The sequence below is a fragment of the Styela clava genome, chromosome 9 (genome assembly GCF_964204865.1).
Source record: "Styela clava chromosome 9, kaStyClav1.hap1.2, whole genome shotgun sequence".
NCBI classification, from domain to species: Eukaryota; Metazoa; Chordata; class Ascidiacea; order Stolidobranchia; family Styelidae; genus Styela; species Styela clava.
In genome coordinates this window covers 3,369,188-3,388,435 of record NC_135258.1, presented here as the reverse complement: position 1 = coordinate 3,388,435, position 19,248 = coordinate 3,369,188, and the positions used below count along the sequence as shown (strand labels likewise).

Below are 19,248 nucleotides of genomic sequence, written 5' to 3'. Positions count from 1 at the left end.
AATAAAAGTAATATCTTTCTAGCAGAAAATACTAACTTCAACCACTGAAAATTTCAAAGCAATTGTTCCGGTAAATGAAAGAAGCGATTTTTTTTCAAAATGACAAATACCAACAAGAACAACAACATAATACCCAAATGACCTATAGGTCCACTTTGTGTCCAATAAACCGAAAAAACATCGCCTGGCACATACCGTCCCAAATTCTAACCGACTTTACCTGCATGTTGAAAATTTTGTAATTACTTACCAGATTATGGAAGTTTTCATTATACAGGTAGGTTGAGGGCCACCCAAAACTGTGATGTATGTTGCTCACGATGTCCTTGTCATACCAAATTTACTTATATTAACCACCTCCACTCACCTCTTCCCATTTCTTTATAGAGGTAGGATGAGAACTTTGAATTCTTTCAAAAAAATTTATATAAATTAAAATAATTATAAAATTTTGTCGGATTCTATATAATTCTAACCAACATTCTCTTCAAACAGATTTTTATATTACTAAACTAGCCTGGAACAGAAATTTCAACTCAAAGAATCACTACTAGGATATACAGTGTCAAATCATTGGAAATATTCTTCAGTTTTATCAAAAAGAAAATTGGATATATTTTGATTCAGAAGGAAAAAGCATGGATTACTAACTAACTTTTGGATATATACTATACAACGTCACAAATGATTGAAAAATCCTAATTTTTTTCATATAGACGTTGGAAAATCGCAATTTCTTCCATGTTAAATATGAGCATCACGTCGGATGAAGTAAACTTCCTGGTCTATAGGTACCTGGAGGAGTCAGGTGACGATTCTTTTTGATTCTTTTTTTCTACATTGTAAAAGCGAAAATACTTTTAGCAATGCTCATTTTCTCAGAAGGGCTGTTTGGTCTCGACCAGTGGTTCTTAAATATTTGCGCCCCCTTTCAGAATTTGTCAAGTCTCGAGCCACACCTCAGAAATAACTAGCTAACAATAAGCTACAAATAATAGATAATAAGGTGAAACTAATTCAAAAAACTTGTTGAAAATACCTGGATGAAAAGGATACATTTTACATACGTTTTAGCAGGGTTATTGGTGTTTTTAGACGGTTTTTTACTGTTTTTAAGCGTTGTAGCAGGGTTATTGGTGTTTTTAGACGGTTTTTCAATGATGTTAAGCGTTTTAGCAGGGTTATTGGTGTTTTTAGACGGTTTTCCACTGTTTTTAAGCGTTTTAGCAGGGTTATTGGTGTTTTTAGACTGTTTCTCACTGTTTTTAGGCGTTTTAGCAGGTTTATTTGTGTTTTTAGACGGTTTTTCACTGTTTTTAAAATAAAGATACAACAGCTCTCTGCAATCTCAAAACAATTAAGAAATGTAAATATCCAAAATATGGCGAGCAAGATCAAATCTGACAAATATACCTTTTTTTATAATCAGCTTCATGTTCCCCTCAAGAAATAATTTTCTACGCCCCTCTTATGGGAAGCACACCACTGGTCTGGACGAATTTGCATTCTAAACAAGACTCTTGAGCCATTTAAAATGCACTCTGGTATTGATTTAGTGAAAATATTTATTCTGTTCTCGGAAACAAAGTTGAAGGAAGTTCTGGCTCTAGTTGTGAAGTCAGAGAAAATTGAGATAATAGGATTTAATTAAAAACAAAAAAACATTGAAACTAAAAACTTAGAAATTTACTTAAAATATAATGATTTGATTCAAAAATCCAAATACGACAATTATGTTTGGCAGTGGAATTTATTTGGCACAAAAAGAGCCTGTAAAAACAAAATATTTTGATCACAAAAATTATTCGAGGCGTTTTTTATTGTCTGATGAGAATACCAACTTTTGATAGCATGAACCTTTTGAGCATTTGCAAGCATTATATAATTTTTTAAAAAGGAAAATAAATAGGCTAATAGGCTTAGATTTACAGTCGAAGATTTCCAATTATCACTATTAAAAATCAGAAATGCTGACTCCTGAGAAATTTCCACTTCCGTATACATTTCTGATCTGTGGAATTGGGCCGGGTTCCAATATCAGTAGATACATGCCAAAAGACGACTACATTCGCATAGATAATTAGAGTTTGATATCGCCCGGGTTGTCTCAATAGTAAGCTTCATAGATCATGGTAATTGGTAAATCTAAGCTAACCTAACACATATGAAAATTTTCACAGTAGATCTTGTACTTTTTATAATTTTCAGGAAGAGATATGGAGGAGTCTTTATTCATACTCTTGACATGATAATTTTTCAAATGAAATTATTCAATTTTGAATCAATTTGAATATTCAGTTAGTTTTAAACATTTCTGTCGTGCAGCCAAGGTTTTTATACTGCTGTCAATCTAGCAACAATGTTGGTAGTAGAGCAGTGGTTCTCGACCTTTTATGGCTCGTGGCTCCCTTGTTTTATCATTCCATTGGTATTTATAGTGTTATTTGTTAAAATGTTAAACAATTCATGCACAATAAAGTGTGCACAATATTTTTATCAAGCAATGAAACTAGGTTTGTAAAGAAAAATATAAAAAAAATTTTGTGTGTACCCCCTGCTCTGTGGCGCCCTTGGTGGTTGGGAACCGCTGCTTTAGGGCTTGTTTCGGAGAAAAAATATTTTAACCACTTACAAAACTACAGGACTGGTAGATTCCTAGTTTGCCAAAAGTCAGTGCACACTGATTGCTGAAATAATACAGGGTGTCCATAAAGTCCCTTTACAATATCAATTTTGTTATGAAGTCAGTTCTCAATATATCTTAACCAGGTTTGTTGATTTTTAATCAGTATTTTCTCTTCATTTAATACATCTGCGAGGGCCAAAACAATATATTGTATCGAATAATTCCCTTCTCAATATTTATAAAATTAAAGGTGGACACCCTATATTTTTGTGTCTGGATTTTTGAATGTATTCTAAAATGGGTCATTAATGTCCAGCAGGAAGCGTATAGGAGTCCATGTGTATACAATGAGTTTCACATAAAAATACGGGAAAATTTGATAAATAGTCTTTTGATTGGTCCTGTTTTCTATAAAACCATGGTAGGAGAAGCTTACCAAAATCGCTTTTCATACTTTCATGGGAAGTTATAGTTTCTGGAGGTGGGGAAGGATTATTTGTTTCAGAGGGAAAATTTAGGGCTGTAGAAGTGTGTGTGCCATATTGAGGTAACTAATATTGTTCGCCTACTTCAAGTTGTGTAAAGGGACTGGAACCTATAGGCAGGGGGTATATTCACTTGGCTAACACTGACAGTCCCCGAACTCATACTAGAATTAAAAGAAGGAAAATCGGAATGAAATTATGCCCTAACCCGGTACACACACTACGGGAGTACCAAAAAAGGAATGTAACAAAAAGGGTTTGGAACGCTGACCAAAACATTTATTCCCATTTCACTTTTTCCAGGTTTTCACCACAGTGCGTTTGTATTCGGTCTGGAGTCCCATATCAGTCAATCAAACATCAATGGCGGCCTCGTGCCATCAGCTGCTCTCATATCCATCATACAGAAAGGCCTACAATATGTTGAAGCAGAGATCAGCATTAATGAGGTACATAGTTTTTTTGTGTGACATTTCAAATTTATGTGATGAAAAAGGCTGTAGACAAGACTAATCTGAAAGGCAGGGACATACTCAGGGGCAGTGTTCCCTCTAAGATGTGCGCGTGTGCTGCGCCCACGCATAGATTTACTGCACACAGACGTATTTCGATGTAATGTAACAATGTGCTCGGTTGGCAGGTTGAGAAAGTTTGTTGTTGGCCCACTTATTACCCGGTTAGAAAGCCAAAATTTCTTCATTGGTTTTTGCACAAATATTAGTCATTTCCAAAAAAGTGCGCACACACCAAAATTTCTGCGCACACATACTACAAAAAATTAGAGGGAACATTGCTCAGGGGGCTCTGAGCCCTCCCTTTTGAAATGTAAAAAAGGTCATTTTTATGTATCATACAATCTTCATTTGCTGACACGTAAATCCATAGTTGGGGGCTCTTGGCATTTCAGTTAGTTGCTTGCAACTAAGAGATGAGCCTTCTTCACTTCCGAGTGAGTACGCGAACTTCGGTATTTCCATGGTAACTTTTCTTAGACCTTCTTGAGGTAGTAATGTCTTGAAAAGGATATTACCAAAACAATATGATAGTCCACCAGTATTGCTGATGTATATTTCCAATTAATTTTTTCAACTCCTGCTTTTTGTGGGATGGGATGTTAGGACTTTAAACTCTCAATATTTTTGCGGGATGTAATGATACAAATTTTTTTTATTTTCCCCATTTTTTTTCGAGATGGAATGTTATTATACATTTTTGAACCCCTACTATTTTTTCAGGATGGGATGATATTTGAAGGAAGATTCAGTGAAAGCCTATCATTAGTTGACGCAGTTATGCCTGATGTTGTTCTGGCAAGACAACAACAATTGAAAGAAAAAATGGCCGCTCAGAAACTACAACAAGAGCAGGAAAAAGCTCGAGCTCAGCAACAGAAAAACGCTGAAGAAACGAAAAACACTAACAATGTTGATATGGCGTTACAAGACGGTGGTGATGCGTCTGTTTCCACGACGACGAACATTCCTTTACAGTCGTCAGTTAATAATACTGATGCCATTATGACATCAACAGTAGTTACCGCGGCAACCTCAACAACCTCAATTAAACAAGAGCCTCAAGTTAACGGAGAGTCCAACAGCACAAATGGTCTAGGTAATTCACTACATATTTTATTTTCAACCAGCCGTGGTTAAATTTGAGTAATGTTTCACTGTTCCAAATAGATTCTGAAATAAGAGTTATGAATATGGAATAGTGAATATATCCTGAATAAGGGCATTTCCAATTGGAGAAAAACTAAATTCATAGTGTCGCAACATAGGCACGACATGACGTTTTTCCTCGTTGCTCACAACATATCAGAAGTCAGACAGGGCCCCGAATCCTTCCCAATGCATTTCTTGTGGAAATGGCGGATAATCAAAACGATGTTCAATTATATAGACATGAAAGTCCTGTATCTGATCTTTAGTGGTATGTTGCCTAGCTTTCCCAAGACATTAATAGACCTATGGATTATTTCTGTAAAAATGTTTTTGTTTTTTTTGGAACAAAAATTTTGTCTCCTGGTAGGCTATATCGATTATGTACAATTCTTATTCACTCATCTCTGAACAGAAGCAGAGAGCACCCACTGATATTTATGTATCCACCTTATATTATGTACCCAATTTATATTTTATGTATTTGGATATGAGGTTATTTGAACGTTTTGTTAAAATGGTATTTATATAGTTGTTGGGACAGCACTCTTCCCTTCAACTTTCCACTATCTCGCAAAAATTAAAAAAGGAAAAAGTGTATCCTAGGAAAGCTATTGCTTTCATATTTTTTCAAATTTCTTCGGGGTACCACAAGATTTGTTGTTTTTCGGTAAAATTTGTGCCACTTGATGCCCTGTGATTGTGTTATAAATTAACAGCGTTTTGTATGCTCTTCGTACTTTTTTTTTTTTTTTTCATACGGCTCCTCTCTTGTCTTCCGCTCTGAACAAGGCCCTGATATCTAGCGATAGGCGATACTGTTTGCATGGAAATCTTATACGAATACTCTTCATACACTCTGTTAAGGCTTCAGTACCCTGCTTTGAGTGAATAGAGCAATCAATATACCATTATATAGCATTACCATGTTTACAGCTAATAAGCAGATTTTTTGGCCTAATTTCTGTGGTCAGCTTATTTTTTGATGGGCCGGCTTATTATTAGCTTTGGACCAGAAATTGGGGTTATAACGTGCCATAACTGTCAGTTTTCTTGAATCGGTATTCGCTGGAAAATACTGCTAAATGTTTCAAAATTAACATTTGTTCATATCTACAGCAATAAATGAAGTTAACTCAATTCATAACACGGAACCGATGGAAGTCGAAACCAATTTTAATGACATAAAAATATCGGTGAATAAAGCCACGGTCTTACGAGGGCACGATTCTGAAGTTTTTATTTGTGCATGGAATCCAACTTGTGATCTTCTGGCTTCAGGGTATGTACAGACATTATTCAAGTGATGTAATTGTGGAAATTTCAAAAAAATTCAATCTGAAAAGCTGAAGTATAATTATAAGTTTCAAGCAATACTCACCAAAATCTGAGTTAAAAATCAAAAACATTCATTTTCCTCATTTTTTCAAAATAGCATTTTCAAGTTTTGCCCTTTTGAGTTAACACTCTTGATTTATCAGATTTGTATCATTTTTCACTCGGAATAAAGCTCTTTAAAAGCAGTACCTGTTATATGCTAATATTTCGAAGAGCTAGAATCTTCACAGTTTGATGTAGCCCACACAATTTATTGTCACTTTGTTGAAGTTGTGGGGTTCAACAGAGAGAGAGAGAGATTTATTATTTCATCGACAGGAAAAATGGGAATTACAATAATAATAAGACTGCGGTATAGACTGGGGGGAGCCATACGACCATACAGGGTCATCAGAGTCAGCTCCGCCCAAAATGAATGACAGTTTATTCTTATTTCAGTTTGTGTGTACTATGAATAGGCTGTTCAACCAAGGGTGTATGACAAAAGAGCCTTTTACTTTTGACATGCCTGAAATTATGTTTATTCAAGGCTTTTTTCACATCTTTCGCTCTAAGGCCCTATACCACTTTTATGTAACAATGTGCAAAAAGGTCTTATTAGGGACAGGAATCTATCCGATTCGACATTAACTACCCAATTTATTACACCCTCCCTGCCTGAGGTGGGGAAAATGGGATTTGAGAGCGAGATGTGTTATCTGCGGTTCCAACACAGTTAATCTAATGCCACTATTTCATTGCTGAATTTATAGGAAAATTCCATTCCAGGTCAGGAGACTCAACAGCAAGAATTTGGAATTTAAAAGAAGATATAGTAACGTCTAGCTCAACTGCGTCATCGAGTGCTCAACAGTTGGTTCTCAGACATTGTATAAAAGAAGGAAATCAAGAAGTTCCCAGTAATAAAGATGTCACTTCACTAGATTGGAATGTAAGATTATCTCTCCTTATCTTATTGGACACGAAGTGGACATAACGATCGTTTCAAAATTTTGTTGTTATTGTTATTTGTCTCCGTCTCCATTTTTAAAAAATCGCTTTTTTCTACGAATACTGGACCAATTGCTTTGAAATTTTCAGTGGTTAAAGATGAAATTTTTTCTCCAGAAGGCTATTACTTTTTTTTCGCTATGGCGTCATCAAAATTATTGCCATTGGGTGGCGCCACGTGTCCATATATTTGAGCATAGCTCTCTTGTTTTAATAACAACAACCTTGTGTGATCAGTGACTGCTGGTGAAAACCTTGCATGGACTAGGCTTTGAGATTCAGGGAAATTTATGATTAACTTCTCTAAGTTGAACAATTTTTCGACTCCGACTCAAGATTTCGAACAGCTTTGATCTTTTAGCATATTTTAATAACAAGCTCACTACATCATTACTGTCAGTGGCTGCTCCTACAGAGACATGCCTGGACCAGGGGATAAATTTTCTATCGATGTTGATATTCAACTCCAAAGTCTGAATAAAATGTCCACTCAAGCTTCCAGGTTGATGAAAATTTGGACTCGAACTACTGCAGAATCAAATTTCAATAGCTAATACTCGAGTGTATGCAAACCTTTTTAATAATAGACTCTATTTTTATTTGCAAGTGAAATTCGTCCAATAGGAACCCCTCGACTTAGCCCTTTAATTATGTTTTAATATGTGAGTTAAATGATGGGTCACAGTGCCCATAAGATTGTATTATCAATAATGCTAGAATGTTGATCGGCACATGGCTTGTTCACGTCTGAACTTGGCCTTGCACAATCATCTACCGATAAGTAAAAGTCTGTCATTCTTGGAAATACTAGGAAGTATTTCAACAGTGAATTCTCTTTAGTGCAATGGAACATGACTAGAATCCTTGACTCAGGCCTTTGATCATGTTTTATTGTGTGAGAGGAATAGGGAGTCACAGTGGCCATAATTAGATGGTCATTTTATGAGAAGTTAGCTTGCAGTGAATGGGGGCGTATTTTTGATTTCCTATGGGGCTCTTATTTGAAATTTTTACTCCAAACAAGGCCTGTACGGAGTTACTCTTTTTGAAGGTACTGTAATCTTTTTAACGGTACGACCTTTCCACCCTTTTTTTCAGTGCAATGGAACATTACTAGCTACTGGATCATATGATGGTTATGCAAGAATATGGGCTACAGATGGTAAGTGGTTTCCTAGGAAATACCAGATAAATCATTTCTATTACTCGCACTTAAGAACAGATCTGTCTAGGGATGACACAGGCAAACTACGACCTGCGGGCCAGATTCGTCCCGTTGGGTAATTCAGTCTGGCCCGCCTGATGCTGCCTCAACCAAACTAAAACCAAATTTTGATGTTTTAGATAAAAAAATGTCTCAAGGAATTTGTCGAGATTGCGATTAATTTTAGTTTTGGCACGAGGCTCATTGTTTTCCACTTTTGCTTTTCTAACACTGTAAATATTGTTTATAAAACATAACTTTTTAGGTCACACTTACATGGCCCGACAGTTAAGGTGGGCTAAATTTTTAACTGCAAGTCCATAAATCTTGTCAACCCCTGGTCTAGGTATTCAAACCAATGGATGTGAGAATAATCCATTTTTGATAATTATTGTAGCAGTAGTAGTAGCAGTACTCCAGATTGAAAAATAATTTTGACTGTTACTCCTGACTTCAGTGACTTTGTGAAAAATTCACAGCACACTCTAAACTCTAGAATGGAAAAATTTTGGCCTTAACTCCAGACTTAGTGTTGTAAAAATCTCGAAATATTGATCCCCTTTGTTGTGTGCCATGCCAACCCTCCATAGAATACAGAATTGCGACTCTGATCACAGTGAAAACATGCACTCCCTCTCGTCAGCTCTGTTCTGCCTTGGTGACCAGACAAGAGGATATTTCTTTGACCTTTTACCACTATAAAATTCGTCCTATATTTCACCATCGCAAATTTTTTGATACATTGATTGTATTTTTCACTGACTTACATGTTTAAAATCACCGTATATTTATAAAGATGCGAAAATTGTACATTTTCCCAAAACTATCTTTTTTTTCAGGTCATTTAGCAAACCTCCTAGGACAACATAAAGGACCTATATTTGCATTAAAATGGAATAAAATGGGAAATTATATTCTAAGTGCAGGGGTGGATAAAACTACAATTATTTGGGACGCACAATCAGGAGAATCAAAACAACAATTTCCGTTCCATCAAGGTGAGTTCAATGTCTTGCTATTTTTATTGCGAACAACCGCCGCCTTGCCAAATCATGTTTTCTGCAATGAATTAGGCAAAGTCATTACCAGGGATGGTGCAAACTAATCAAATATTTTGATACATTTGAATTTTTTATTGTATTTGATAAGAATTGGTGCGGTGAGGGTCGCCGTACAAGAGGGGCGTAGACAATTTTTTGAGGGGCCTGAAGCTAATTTAAAATACACAGAGAAACAATAAAATTTATATTTATGTCATTTTAGATATGGTAGTGATTTATGTAATTTTCCACATGAACTTGCCCCCACTTTAGAGTGTATTCGATAACTTTGCTCGAAGAATTTCTAAGTGACTTTGCCTTTAGAAAATATTCTAAAATAGACAATGTGTTATATGGGCTAACACAAAAAGGGATGAGGTTCTGGCAATAATGACGAAAACCGATAAAATAATCTTTGAAATGAAATTTTTCAAGATTGAGAATTGTAGATATTGACTATAACTAATTTTGAATCAATTCGGATTTGGTATTAGCGATAAAAATAGACTAAATGTAAATTAAAATTTAAAATATTATATCTACTATTTTTTCGTTACAGCACCAGCACTTGACGTTGACTGGCAGAATAATAATTGTTTCGCATCCTGTTCTACGGACATGAGCATCCATGTTTGTAGGCTCGGTTGCGATAAACCTGTGAAGACATTTAAAGGACACTCAGTAAGTTCTATTTTTTAGAGCAAGCATGTTCACTTTTAAAATCTCAAGGGCCATTGTGAAGTTGTATTTTATTTGAGTTTAAATGTTGAGGCAAGACCCGTTTGAAAAATTTTTTTTTTAAGTTTGAAACTGTTTGTAAAAACATTAAAAATCTGGACTACTGACTCCAGAGAATTTATAAGGATTCTTCACAGCTCTGCAAATATGTCATGCAAAAAAACCTATTATTGGATAATTGAAATTTTTTTCGCAACTTCTGCAAAACGACTCAATATAAAGAAATTCTGAGACATGGCGTTGTAATAGCCATGAAAACGTCCAATAAGACTGAATTTAGACTGTTAAATTTACAAGACATGTTCATCATCCCCTCCATTTATATCTCTCATCATTCTTGTAATCGTTATTCAAACACCATTTTATTCCGTTTAGGGAGTCAGGGGTTAATAGCCAATTCATCCATCGGAATTCATAATAAAAATACACGCATATAAAAATTTGTTCTGTTTTCAGAATGAAGTTAATGCAATCAAATGGGATCCATCAGGAAAGTTATTAGCATCTTGTTCAGACGATATGACGTTAAAGGTTTGAAAATGTTCACTTTTATCGGTTATAAGTTAGCTACTCAATTCAGATTTGAATTAACTCAAAGTGGATGATGTGCCTAAGTAGTGGCAGAGAGCAAAAATGTAAACAATCACCTTGGTAATCTCGATCCTCTAGGGCAGCAGTGTGCAACAGGTGGCCCACTGGGCACAACACTGCCCACCAATCCATTTAGTGGGGCCCTTTTCGACACTCCACATCAAGCATAAAATCCAAATTTTATAGTTTATGTTCAAAAAGACGCTCACATTGGTACCAAGTATAATTCGATACCCAATATTGACTGGTAACCGGATCAGATCGGTAACCAGATGTGGTACGCCATAGGACCAGTCTATCCTTACCTTTTCTTTCTCTGGGATAAATCTGGAAATTTTTATTTTTTTCGTATTTAATACTCCAAAAAACTGTCTGGCGTTATGTAAATTTTACACAAAATATTTATTCTGAAAACACCTTATGAGCCTTTGATTCAGTCTCATTTCTCACATTTTCAATGTTTTTCAGGTTTGGTCAATGAAAAGTGATAATTTTGTTCACGACCTCCGGGCACATAACAAAGAAATTTATACGATAAAATGGAGTCCAGCGGGACCGGGATCGCAAAATCCAAATCAAAATTTATTACTTGCCAGGTGAGTCTATCGTTATTGAGAGAATTCATTCAGAACAAAATTTGGTGCTCAGGAAGTATGTGTACCAATATGGAGGTGACTAATTTTGTTCGCCTACTTTACATCAAGTTGTGTAAAGGGACAGAAACCTATGGGCAGGGGGTATATTCACTTGGCTAACACAGACAGTCCCCTGAACTCGTAATAGAACTAAAATGAGTAAAATCGGAATAAAATTATGGCCCAACCCTAACCTGGTACACATACTACAAGAGTACCTATTCCCTCCCCCAAAAAATGAAAAGTCTTTTTGATAAATCCCCCTACCTATTTTAAAATTGTTGAATTGATGATTTTTTTTAAGTATAAAAAAAAATTAAATTTTTTGGGGGTAATTTTCATGGTAAATCCCCCTCCCTCACTACTTTGTGGACTAGAAATCTCCTCCCTTCAAAAAGTAAATTTTGGGTCAATCCCCCCCTCCAAAATACTCCAGTTCTCATTTTCAGTGCATATTTCAACTCCACTGTAAGGTTTTATAGCAAAATCAACCTCCATATTTTCAAAATCAGTTAATTAGTTACTTAGGAACATTTTTTTCTGGGTAGCAGAAGTCTCCCCCTTCCTGAAATATTTTTGGGAAATCCCCCTCCTCATTTCTAAAAAATACTCCATCATTTTCAGTGCATCTTTTGACTCCACTGTGAGGTTGTGGGAATCGGAACGAGGTGTTTGTCTGCATACGTTAACGAGGCATCAAGAACCTGTGTATTCTGTAGCGTTCAGTCCAGACGGACGGTTGCTAGCGAGCGGTTCATTTGATAAATGTGTTCACATATGGAACACACAGGTAAGGCGTAGTTTTATGTGAAAACTATTTGATGAAGTAACAGTAGTTTGTTGTTAATGTTTTTGAAAAAATTCACTTTAACAATTTGTCCAATGAGTGCGACATACTTCGGAGTCTAAGTTTAAGTCGTATTTCCTGACTTCTAATGATTATAAGCAGAATCCGACACAAACTCAAAAAATATAAAGTTATTTCAGCATTCTCAACAAACAATTGACTTAGAATTTGTTTTTTCTCAAGTATTCTGATACAGGGTGGGGGTGCCAACTTAGTTTAACTGAGAGAAAAAGTCAAAATTTATCGAACCACTGCGGTTTTGCAGATTTCACTCATCGAAATTATCTAATGTTATTAATGGGGTACATGAAGCCAATAAAATATTAAAAAAGGTGTACCGAATAGTAAATGGCTTGAGAACCCTGCTTCAAGGCACTGCAGGATCAATAATATGAGCATATTTTGTCTTGAACACTATTCGCTTTTCATTTTTATTCAACATGTATGTTCTTTCCTCCAGAGTGGTCAACTGGTGCGCAGTTACGAGGGCACGGGAGGAATATTTGAAGTTTGTTGGAATGCAGCAGGAACTAAAGTTGGGGCGAGTGCATCGGATGGAACGGTAAGTGATAACGACTAATATTTTGAAGAGGGTAATCCAAAATATCGAATCTGGAGGATTTTATAATTGGCTTTTCCATCTGTGCCTCTCAGGCGTCAATTTTGGTATTTTCATTGCTTTATCCATCAATCAGAGACCACTAGCTTTTTTCTCGCATCATGTGAACCAGTGACAAAAAAAAATAATTGATAAGATCTTAAATTGATAATATATTCCAGGGGTGTGTAACCTTTGATACAGGAGGGCCAGATAAAAATAACGGGTGAAATCGTGGGCCGTACCTCCATTTGGGCTTACTGGTAGTTACAGATTACTCATCTCATGACATGCGTTGTTCGCTTCGCACAAGATAGCTGTTAGGGCATTGTAACGTCATAAGCATAGATAATAAATTGGACTCGGACGCAAAGGTATTGAAATTACTCGTGCATACCAGATTAACGAAATTGTAAACTCGTTTTGCGGGACGCACACCATTCTAAATTGGCTATTCCCCGCTGGTTGGCCTGTTGGTCGCAGGTTGCACAACCCTGATATATTCAATACCTCAGACTTTTGATTTGCGAATAATTTCGAACAGGTAATTCACAGGGTGTTCATTTAATTTCTGAGAAAAACTGAAAACAGAATCAACCAAATAATTATTTATCACTTTTCTGCTCATTTCAAACTGGTTGAATTTGTTGAGATTTAAAGAAAAAAGTAGGAAACGAAATAAATCATTGTTCATCTTTTATTATTTTCCATTTTTGTTCTCTCCACGGGATAAAAATTCTAATGGCAGGATTTGAATTCCATATTTATCCAGAAACTCCCTGACAATGATATTTCGAATTCTCAATGTCAGGGATAATTTGGTACAGTAATAACACACATAGATATCCCTCAAGGGATCCAAACCCCCACTATCAAAAGTTGTAATAGCAAGCATATTCCTATAAGCATATTGGGGGAGTTTACTTTGATGATCTGGTCGCATCACTCCCTCCTGTCTATACCAAAACTCGTTTCGGGGGCTGCACACCAATTCAAAATGCAGGCCGCATGTTGCACACCCCTGCCCTAAGGTATTCACTCGTGTGATGTCAAACAAATCCCAAACACGCGGCACAATCTCCAATATTTCCAACAGAGTTAACTTAGTCTCAGTCCATGACTATCTGACACTCATTCAAACTCTTTTTTTTCCAGGTTTGTGTTCTTGATCTCAGGAAGTGAGTGTGACGAAAGTTTTGATTGGAATATATGAATAATCTACGCAATACGGGGAGAAACGTGCCCACTAGAGGCGCCAAAGTAATCGTGCCGGGTGACACGAAGATGCACTACGAACAATGAACTGAAAAACGCTTTTAAGAGCGAAAGAAACGCATGATCGCACATGTCTTGCACACCACACAGAGTTTAGAAAATGTTTCACAAGAATGTCAGCGCTGTTTATGCTTCAGTAAAAAGTTGACTCTGATCACCACACCAGAAACAGTTCTAGTTTTGATATAACGTTGGTAACCTAAGCCGTGTGAATCCCGTAAGATGCAATTTTTTTTGATTTAGCGCTGTTTACACTTCAGTGAAAAAAAGTTGACTCCAACCACCACACCACATACAGGTTTACAGAACCGGTATCTTAATAGTTTAGGCTTTTATGGATATCACCCTGAATAAAAATAGCCTGGAAAAATAAATAGAAAACAGCCCATTCTAATTTTGGTGTACATAACGTTGGTAACTTAAGTCGCTAGAATGCCGTAAGATGGATTTTTTTTATTGAGCGCTGTTTACGCTTCAGTAAAAAAAAAAAAGTTTTTCCTGGCTAAATATATATGGAATAGTTCAGCAATTAATTAGAAAACAATTAATTCCACTTTCAATGTGTATTGTTAGGGACCACAGCTTACTCGATGCTTGGTTAAAAAGACCAGACTATGTGGGGTTTTGTTTATTGCCTTCTCAAAATTTTAGTGAAAAACTAACTTTTTGAGTCCTTAATAACATACATTTTGATTCTGACTATTGGACCATACAGTAGGTGTTGATAAATTGTCCAAGTTTACTTAGAAATTACAAATTAAAACTGACTTTGAGGTTTTGAGATCAAAGAATTTTATCAAAATTTCAGATTTTGACTGTTTGTAAAAATCCTTGAATGTGATTTATCTGGCAATCAGATGTTTGATTTTGTGATGATTTAGGCTCAAATACCCAGGGACGTAGCCAGAAATATTCCAAGAGGGGGATTCTGAAATTTCCATTTGCCAAGTTAGATCAGGAAAGCTAACGGGTCCGACCAAACGCCGGAAAAAGTGTGTTTTCATGAATCTTAAGGTTCTAAAAAGCGTTTCCAGCTGCGAGAAATTATTTGTGAGAGAAAACAATAATTGCGCTGCTAAAACACTAAACGTTGCTATTCTGTGAGCATGCCATTTTCCTCTACTGAAGTAAGATTGCCGCACAGCTAAATAATAATCATACTACCAGCTGACAAATTTTTCCACTCTGACCACAGCCCTAAAAAACGTAATCTATCAAGGATTTTTTACTCCCATCACTAGCAGTCAAAATTTTTCGAATCTGACCACAATTTGACAAAAATATTAGACTCCAACCACAAATTGAGAAATATTCGACTCCGACACAATCTGATAAATATTAGACTCCAATCACAACTTGACTCCGGAGTCGAGAAATTGCTATGTATGATACAGAAAGATGCTTTAATTTTTTTACATTTCGAAAAGGGGGGTTTCGACCCCCAAAACCACACTGACTACACCCCTGCAGATACCACACTGAAGTTCAGGCTTCGCTTTTTGACTTACAAATATTTCCTGAAAATTCAGTAATTCTGTCCGAAGTCGCCTACGTTTCAAAGCAACTGGGCTATGAAATCATGCTTGTGATAACATACAACATACAGCGGCCTTTTTCATATTATAAAAGCCTGTCGCAAATGTAGTCTGAGAAGTGCTTAATGTCGATCGAGTAATTTTACCGGTTCTCGGTAGAATCGAATATTTTTGAAGTAGTGACATCAAAATGCGAATTTTTGTATGAATGAATTCTTGTTAGTTTTTTAGGAAATTCTACCTTTTTGTCTTTTTTTTTCTCTTTAGTGTTTCGCGTTTTTGCTTGGTTTTTACTCAAAATAGAAAACTTGGAAGTTTTCAGAATTTCCTAAAACGGGAGGGGGAAGTACCACAACAATTTAAACTCGTTTGTATGTTTTTTAATTAAGCAATGTCCAGGGATGACCAATTTGAAATAAAACCTCCCGGAACTACATAATACCCCTCGCTTGTTACTGGGACTTGTGTTTCTACCATAATTACTCTTTCCATTTTTAGTTAACATGTGGCAAACATGTACCAGGTTATAGAGCGCACTGTTTACAAGGCGCAACCAATATTGGTAACCGGTACTGGTTTTTGGGTGTAGGCAATAAAATCCAACTTATCCATATATTAGATGCGTCGTCTTATAAGGTGAACAATAAATTTTTGTGAAAAAAATTAATTTAAAAGGCGCCTTAGGTTCTGTAAAATACTGTATCATAAAAATCCGACACGCCCAGTGTTTCCATATTTAAATAGGAGCTCCAACTTTGAGCAAACTTACAAAAAAAGACCTATAGCAGCTTATATATTATAGGACATTACCCCCTCCCCAATCGTAATATTTAAATGGGGATTACCCTAATTTGCATATCTCTTATTATGGTAACATTACAGACTAGTGATTTGATAATTGTTTTTTTATATAAAAAAGGTGATTATATCTGATAATTAGTGACATAAGGTCTCATCAAAGGGGAATCCCCAGAAGAATAATCAATTTGGAATTTGCATTTTACCCCTACTTTCCTTACACTTTACAGACTAGCAACTTAATAAATTGTTTTTTATTAAAAAAAGGTGAATTTATCTGGAAATTAGTGACGCAAGGGATGTCTATTAATAAAGACTCATCAAAGAGGAGTAGTCTCAATTTTTTTGCTGTTTTGACAAAACTTTAGCATGAAATACTTTATTTTAAACTGTTGGCCCAGAATTATGAGGAAACACATACACCATTTTGTCTGAAAGTTCTGAATTTCTTGTAGTGCATTCTTACGCAGCTTAGTTGAAAATATGGTGCTCTAAAAGTGTTTGTACCAATATGGAGGTAACTAATTTTGTTTGCCCACTTTACATCAAGTTGTGTAATAGGACTGAAACCTATGGGCAGGGGATATATTCACTTGGATAACACAGACAGTCCTTGTAATAGAACTAAAAAAATAAGGAAAATCGGAATAAAATGGCCTAACCTTAACCTGGTACATACACTACCGGAGTACCGAAAAAAGTTCCACTTGATCGACTTCATATTTTGGGCCAATCAAATTTCAGACTTGTATAGACTATTCAATATTTGGCCCCCAAATAGTGTGACCCAAATAGTGTGATGTTTTTAATTGTAATAGGTGTAAGAATATATCATGTTTTTTGGTTTCCCTGGTAAGATTATATTTAATAATAAACTGTTTTAAATAAATAAGGTTGTTTACTAGGTAAAATGGATAAAAATGAAATTACTCCTTTTACTCAAATTTGTTGGAAATTCCCTCTTTTTCACTCCCTAACTCCCTGAAAAAATATCATTTTTCGCATCTAGTGAAGTCATATTTTTTTTTTGATGAATGCAAATTTAGGTAATTTTCAAAGTGAGAGTGAATAAATTGATAGTCTGTAACAGGTGATAGGATTTGCCGGGAATCCCCCTTTTACCCCCTCCCCCAACTAACTTTGGACATCCCTGGTCATGGAGTCGTTTTTTACAAGTTTCACAGAATTAATTTTGCAAAATTAAATAAAAGTTATTTCTTTGTTCTGCTTTTTCTGATTCTTCGAATAAATAAAATTGGCAGATCTTTTTTTTGTGCCAAAAGTATGCTTTTGTGCATGTTTTTCCAAGGACAAAGGGTCAGATGAGATGCCATATTGCATTGGTTTCCAAATTTTTATGTCTCGTGGCTCCCTCCCCGGAGTCTCTTTTACCATTCCTGTGGTATGTATAGTTGTAAAGTGATGTGTATGCACGCACAACTATATTGCTATTGCAGACTTTATTAAAATTCCAGAAATAAAACTTAAACAGTTATTTCACACAGTAACAGCTAACGAATGAATGTATATACGTACCCCGTACACGTGATAAGTACACGAACTTAAAAGTCTTCTTCTGACATGAACGCCCCCCCTCCATCTGCTGGGTCCACGGGCCCCAGGGTGTGAACCGCTGGACTACCGTTTTTTAGGAACGCTTCTTCAATCTTAACCCCGCCCTACGCGAGCAGTCGCTATTATATAGGAAGCTAGTGAGGCTATATGCACTATCTCCCTCATCCTACCTATCCTCGACTCCCTGCCGTATCTCCCAAGGCCCCCGTATCCCAACCCATTCCCCCTCCTTCGACACAACGCCCTAATGTCCCACCGTCCTTCACCCCAATCTCCCTCCTACACTCGACCCGCCCCTGCTCCTCTTAGCCCACTGGTTTTCAACCAAGGGCCATGGCCCACTGCTGGGCCACGGGAACATTTTCAGGTAGGCCACTTACCTATTGAAAATTGCTAGAGTTGTTGATAAATTCAGTTAAATTTGATGGTAGTAGCAATGGGTGATGCAGTTTTTTGTTGCAGGGTGGTAATTTTCACCTAATTATTATTAAAGTGTCTATTTTCGCAGAAAGAGTTCTATGTTTTTCTTGAAGTTTTTCCCTCGCATGAGAAAGTTAGTAGGCGACAGAATTTTTGTGCAACGAAAATGGGCCACGAAAGAAAAAAAGTTGAGAAGCGCTGTTTTAGCCTCTCTGGTTACCTCCGTCCGTCTCGAATCTATCTGCGCCTCACCAAAGTCTGGATCAATGGATCCTTCCTTCGTCGTTTGCGGTTTTGCAAACTTTCAGGATTTTTACGGTTCAACTATGTCAATCAGACTATGCACCGTCTTATTGACAATCATTTGCCAAGATAATTAATGTAGGCTTGGAAACCATACGATAATCGAACACCACAATTGGTAGCTCCAAAATTTGCTACTTTTATCTTGCTGGGGCCAAGGGCCGGCAACCAACTTGCCTAATGTAAAACAGGTTCATGGACGCCATCTTGTGCCATCTTGGGAAAACGCGAAACAATGGAGTCTTATGGGAAATTTTCGTCGTGTTGTTGTACCGAATCCAATAAGTCAGCTGTTATAAGGGCTAGAATGAAGCCGAAGGGTGGATTTTGAACTTTAAGCTATATGCTACTTAAATATATAACGCAATTAAAAATAAAAAACTATCTAATGCGTTAAATTTGGCCACAAACACAACGTAGAACCATTTTTGGTCATCTTTTTGGAAACTTTTAGAGTGATACGCCCATTTGACGGAGTATAATGCCACCGCAACAATCCTACAATGTCATTTGGTCTTCTAGCGCAGCTCGGAGCTGAGCAGGCGGGAATTATGGAGCTTGACAGGCGAGAAAATGTTGACCCGAAAAT

General features: G+C 36.4%; 1 protein-coding gene across 1 annotated transcript; it reads left to right on the top strand.

Annotated features, from left to right (window-relative positions):
• Positions 1-483: 483 nt before the first annotated feature.
• On the top strand, positions 484-14,388 carry LOC120338894 (F-box-like/WD repeat-containing protein TBL1XR1). The gene is made up of 13 exons (XM_039406880.2): positions 484-808; positions 3,415-3,560; positions 4,347-4,722; positions 5,892-6,054; positions 6,879-7,041; positions 8,199-8,262; positions 9,144-9,302; positions 9,904-10,025; positions 10,539-10,613; positions 11,142-11,269; positions 11,933-12,098; positions 12,616-12,717; positions 13,909-14,388. Exons 1-13 carry the CDS (start codon positions 742-744, stop codon positions 13,933-13,935), a joined length of 1,758 nt encoding a protein of 585 aa, XP_039262814.2. The 5' UTR covers positions 484-741; the 3' UTR covers positions 13,936-14,388.
• The last annotated feature ends 4,860 nt before the right edge of the window (positions 14,389-19,248 follow it).